The following is a 5,868-nucleotide window of genomic DNA, read 5'->3' on the forward strand; positions in this document are numbered from 1 at the left end:
TAGGAAAGTATTATGAACAAGCATTGATTACATCAGATGAAGGAGTGTCTTGCTGAAAATAAAAACACTGCACAAGTAACTTCTTTTCAGCACTAATATCAACAACAGATAGCAACAACAGTTAACATAACTACTCAAATAGAGGCAAACGTAATTGGGTAACTAAAGATTTAATTAAACTTAATTAAATGCTTTGAGTCTTTGGAGACTGCAGTCCTTTGTCATCCAAAGTTTGGCGTCTGGACCATGTCACACTTGGGTGAGACAGGGGTTTTCCTTTTTGATGTGGTAATAAAACAAAGAATAAGGTCAGTTGCCACGGAAACGTGTGTGGGGGGGCCAGTTTTGATAGGCTGTTCAGGGAGATGCCAATGGCTGGTTTGTGTCCCTTTGTCAGTTCAACAGTCAGGCCCCGCGTTATCAGCTTCGGAATCAAAAAGGTGCCAGTTTTAAGGTCGGGCTAGCACTTAGAGAAAGCAACTTTGACCCCTCCCCTTCTTCTCTGGGGAGGAGAAAGGAATTTAGGGTAGCTCCAAACTTATTCAATGTAAAATGTACAAATCCACACCGTTGTTCACTACACTCTCAAGTGTCCTATTCCAGACAATAATTCCCCACAGCCCTGCCGACAGCATCAACATCACTCAGTATAGCGGTGTGGGGAATTAATTAACGTGATAACAGCCATGGCTAACTTTTTACAAGTTATACAGCTTCCATCATGTAACTAAGGACTCTACCGCTAGCTTATTACGTATATTACAAGTAACATACTGAGGTGACCTCCAAATAAACGACTTGTAACTACCATTATGTAAAAGGGTTAATTGATTTGCTTCAAATTGTTCATCTGAGCCGTAAGTAAACGTTAATGTAATTAATAACTGATTCATAGTTAACTGTTAACGTTGGTCTCAACAAAATCTAACATTAGTGTTGAAAAATAACGTTACCCCATTTATATATTAAAATGCATTTAAAACCTTGTGAAGTTTAATGTCAATAAAAGATATGAGTTATTTTAATATTTTACGGTGTCTTACCTTGATGAGCTGACGACCATAAACTGATAACAAAACGGTCACAGGTTTCAACCTCCACCGTACAGCACCGGGGGTTTAGAAGCTACCTCTGCTAACGCAGAGTAGCATATAGCATTAGCTCCTTAGCATGAGCTAACTCGGTCATGTCGAGCTAGGCAGGAGTGGTTTCAGCAACACGTCACCTCAGCTCCACCCACAACCTACCTCTTTGCCCATTTATGGTTATCCGGGAGTGACGCGCGGTGACGCAGTGCCAAGATGGCAACGGCCAGCTCCGCCCTATTCGGGCTTCAAAACAGCTCTTCAGAAACTAACGGGTGACGTCACCGATACTACGTCCATTTTTATATACAGTCTATGGTTGGCACCCAGAATTCTGTTGAACGACTACTTCATATTTATATATAAACCGGACAAAACTGGACATTGCTTGGAGAAAATAAAGCGAGGTAGTTGAACTACCTGGTGAGTTAAAAAAATATGTGTCTGTATCTGTATTCCAGCTATCGTTGTACTGTGAACAACTTAGCGTCGCATAGCCCTGATTGATCCGAACTCCATTCAAAAAACACACATTTTAAAAGTTGTCCTGCTGACTTCCTGACAGACCTGACAAAGCATGAATTCATTGGTTTAACAATTCGGCATCATATTGTAGTTATTTTGGCACCAGTTTGATCTGTTTATTGCAAATAAATCACAGCAAAATGTTTACTTTGGGTTCAAACAAATGTAGTAATCGAAGGTATTGTTTATTCTTGTTATGATGTTGTGTGTGAACACTTGTCAGTTTTCTAGCGATAAAACCCCTGCGAGGAGAGCGTTGCGAATATTAAATTCACGTTGGATGTGAACATGCCATTACGTGGGGATTGTGTTATCCTGGAAGATCAGAATTGAAATTCCACATCATCTAGTCACTTGCGCACTTGTGCAAATTGCTTTGACACATTTATGCAAATGATTATGTACAATTGTCTGCTGTTTCCTACATTATCAATTACCTACTGTCATGTTGATCACAAAGTATTACACTGGTTCTATGCTGAATAGTCTTACCCCCCAAAACATCTAGACTAGGCATAAGTACACTGTCTAAGTCACATTCATTTTTTCTGCATGTCTGTAAGGCTTTTTTCCTACAATAAATTGATGAAAATATATATTGTAATGTGAAGAACAATCTGTGGCCCAATAGACAGGAACATCAACCTGAGGGGGTGTGTTCCATGTTTCCAATCCCTCATAATGTATAACTCTTTACTGTTGAAATTGTACTATGCCATACCGAAAAATAGCAGCCTTGTGCATTTTCAATCATTGGTATCCAAACCTTAGCCAGAGTTTACAAATACAAATAGTTTTGCAAATGTTAAAGACCAATAATGTACCAAAGCGACTGAGAAAAACTGTAAGAATAACGTATTTTCACTTTATTGACTGTACTATAGTATATGTAACAAGAATTAATCAGAAATGCAGAAATTTGCGTCAATATCCTATATTCAGTGTTGCAATAGTTTTTCTCAGTTGTTTACACAATAAAACTGGTACCTAAGACACAATGAACACAACCTGTAATTGATGTACCAACCCCTTGAAAAAATATAAGCACATTTCCTGCTTTGCACTCAGCTTGCAGTTTTACTGTAAAACATTCAAAACACCACACACAGTTCTTTATGCACATAGACGAAAACATAAAATGGTACGTAAATGTTCCACTATGACTTTCTATATACTGTGTATCTGTCCAGTTACTACAAAAAGTCAGGATATTTGCAGTCATTCTGTTTTGAAAGTGTTTTTTTGGACACAGTGTGTTAGCATCTGAAATATGTGCTCTAGATGTACAGGGTTTTGCAGATGGTGAAGTAGTAATGAGAAAGGAGTTTATGGATTATGGAATGCATTTTTTGTGAAAGCAATGAAAAATTCAGTTTGTCCCACATACATTTCTGTTTAGTTTTGACAATCTGACTTGAGTTGACCAACACAGGTTAGCAATTGAAAGTACTGTAATATGTTTGTCATTTCACAGCTTACTAGAGGAAAACGGATGAACTGAACAGAAAAACAGTGCATGGTGCTTATGATATAGTTGATGTTATTCCTTCCTATAGATAAAGAGCATTTCTATGATCTGATTATTCAGATTTGTGAATCTTTGAACGGCCAGTTATTGAGAATTTGTAATTGATTCATTTGAGTTTACAGATGTGTATATAAATAACAGTTTATATACAAAATGAAATGTGTCCATAGAACAAAGTATTGATAATTGTCAGGTGTATTTAAAATTCACATGGTTGATGACAACAGTTATTGCTGTTCTATTTTCTTCTCTTACATGCTCGACCCACCTCTCCTGTCACATTTGTAGGATATAGAGATATGTTATAGGAAGTATAGTCCCATTGTTTTCCGTTTCTACCAACTAGTAATACTGTTTATACAGCATTTAAAGACAGAGAAAGAAATTTTACTTTCATTGCTGGATTTTGAATTCAGTGAAAGTGCTGTAGAACAGATCTCATTTCAGTCACACCGCAGCCTCTCTACAGTATGTTTGCCTCACAGGAGCCAGGTTGCAGAATCTGAAGAGTAACAATGAGTGTAACTGATTTTCTAAACCAGGGGTAGAACATGGCATAAATCACAGGGTTTAGACACGAGTTAAAATAAAACAAAAACAGCACAAAGGATGCAGATGAAGTATTGGGCAAGCTGTCCCCTGCAAGAGACACACAGTAATATGGGCAGAAACATATTAGGAACACAACTACAAGAACCCCAAGAGTCCTGGCTGCTTTCAGCTCTGATTTCTTTGCTGTTAGAGTCACTGAACGTTGGAATGTGACAGCTGTAATGTGAGAGCGCATGGCACGAGCCTGAGACACAGCCACTACAAACACTTTCATATACAGAACTATGATGACAGTAACTGGAACAATTAAGGTCAAAACAAGGTTAATAGTATCTGTGATATGGTCAACTACAATCACACACTCTCCGTAGCAGGAATTATACCTCCCTGGTTGAGTCAGGTCATCTTTTACAAAGAGACTGCTGTAGAAAACAGAACAGAACCAACACAGACAAACACAGAGTTTAGCTCTTCTCACAGTGATTCTGGTGGTATAATGCAGAGGGTGACAAATAGCAACATATCGGTCAACTGATATGAGCACCATGTCTCCTATTGAGGCGGAGGGAATGATGTACGATACATACATAAACAGAGAACACATGAGGTCACCAAGAAACCAGCAGGCTATTTTGCGGAGGATTTCTACCGGCATCAGCAGGAGGCCCACGAGAAAGTCTGAGACAGCCAGAGAGAGGAGGAGGATGTTGGTGGGTGTGTGGAGCTGCCTGGAGGGAAAGAGGAAAGTATCATTACATATAGTATCAGACAATAGTGGAAATGGAAAAAGTAGTATCACATTTCTCATATTTCTAAAACTTATTAAGTGAAGGCTCTGCTGAGAAATTGATCTCTGCCTGAAGTGGGAGACTGAGATGATGACAAGCAGGTTGAGAGCCACAGTGAGCAGAGAGATGGAGGACAGAAGAGTGTTCAGAAATACATCTTTAGACCCAGGAAGTGTCGGCTTCCTGCAGGAGGTGTTGAGGAGTTGTGGAAAGCAGAGCTCTGCTCCGTCATCAACCTCCATCAGACAGTGAGAGGAGGAAAAGAGGAGCTGCAGCTCTGGCAGCTTCTGACCAGAACTTTATCATACAGTTGATTTATCTCTTTCTAACACTGAGTTTGGCCCTCCTCTCCTCTCTCTCTCTCAGTCTCTGTTGGACACTGATGCTCCTCCCCTCTTGTTCTTGTTCATATCATACCATTCAGCGGCGTAGTTAGCCCTATAGCCCCGGATCTCAGAGGGGTTTTTAAAAATCAAACAACAAAAGGCCGAAAATTTTACTTTACTCGCTTAACTAACGTTATGTGCATGGGAGCCAGCGAGAGAGAGATAGATTATTGTTATAATTCATTCTCCTGTAAATTAGCGAGAATAAGATGATCCAGCTGTAGCTCTGTGTCTGTCCTGCTCCACCTGAAGCTGTGAGCTGCACTTTAGCAGAGGCGCTGAAATTAACTGTAGATTTGTGGTGAGGTTAATCACCTGATAGGCAGAGGAGGCATTATACATATTTTATTTCAAAATCTATGTCTTGCCCCCCCCTCTTTTCCTAATGTAAGCCTTCCTGGTTCCGGTGATTTTGGAGCTGGCTCATATAGGAGGTGGTTTACTAAGTGACCAGTCAATCACTCACACGCTCCACTCAGTCGCAGACAAAATGTATAGAAATGTTGAGGGAGAACAAAAAAGTTGCTCGAGGTCGGTGCAGCTTCTTCTTTTGTGTTGCTGTTACTTCTAGCTGAAGGCAGCAGTGATGATGTCTGCAGCAGGGGTGGGTACATCTAATGTAGGACTACTCTTAATTTCGCTACATTTTCCATTCATACCTTTTATAACTTAACCAGTCTGTAATCTGTCATCCAGGCTGTGTGCGCAGTTACGCAGTAAATCGCTGGTCGGGCACTTGTCACAGTCACAGAGCTGGGCGGATGCAAACATTTAGAAAATCAGGCAAATATCTTTTCAGTTTAAGGCTTTATTGTTCTACTAATACAACTGAAATCTAGTGAGCGCACACCATGGCACTGGTGGCCTGTTGGAAAGCAGCCTGCGTCGCTCTTTCACGAGCCGGCAAGTGAAATACTTTCACTTTCCATAAACGGCGCATTAAAAGCCTTTAGTCTCTGCAGAGCAAATGTAGACTTCACACTGTAACATCTATGTCAAACAAT

The 5,868-nt window shown here is 40.0% G+C and overlaps 1 protein-coding gene across 1 annotated transcript; it reads right to left on the minus strand.

The window, feature by feature from the left end:
- Positions 1 to 3,601: 3,601 nt before the first annotated feature.
- Positions 3,602 to 4,720, minus strand: LOC123973977 (trace amine-associated receptor 13c-like). The gene is made up of 2 exons (XM_046054379.1): positions 4,548 to 4,720; positions 3,602 to 4,418 (listed from the first exon to the last, which is right to left on the minus strand). Exons 1-2 carry the CDS (start codon positions 4,718 to 4,720, stop codon positions 3,602 to 3,604), a joined length of 990 nt encoding a protein of 329 aa, XP_045910335.1.
- Between the last annotated feature and the right edge of the window lie 1,148 nt (positions 4,721 to 5,868).

Source organism: Micropterus dolomieu, linkage group LG07 (genome assembly GCF_021292245.1).
Source record: "Micropterus dolomieu isolate WLL.071019.BEF.003 ecotype Adirondacks linkage group LG07, ASM2129224v1, whole genome shotgun sequence".
NCBI classification, from domain to species: domain Eukaryota; kingdom Metazoa; phylum Chordata; class Actinopteri; order Centrarchiformes; family Centrarchidae; genus Micropterus; species Micropterus dolomieu.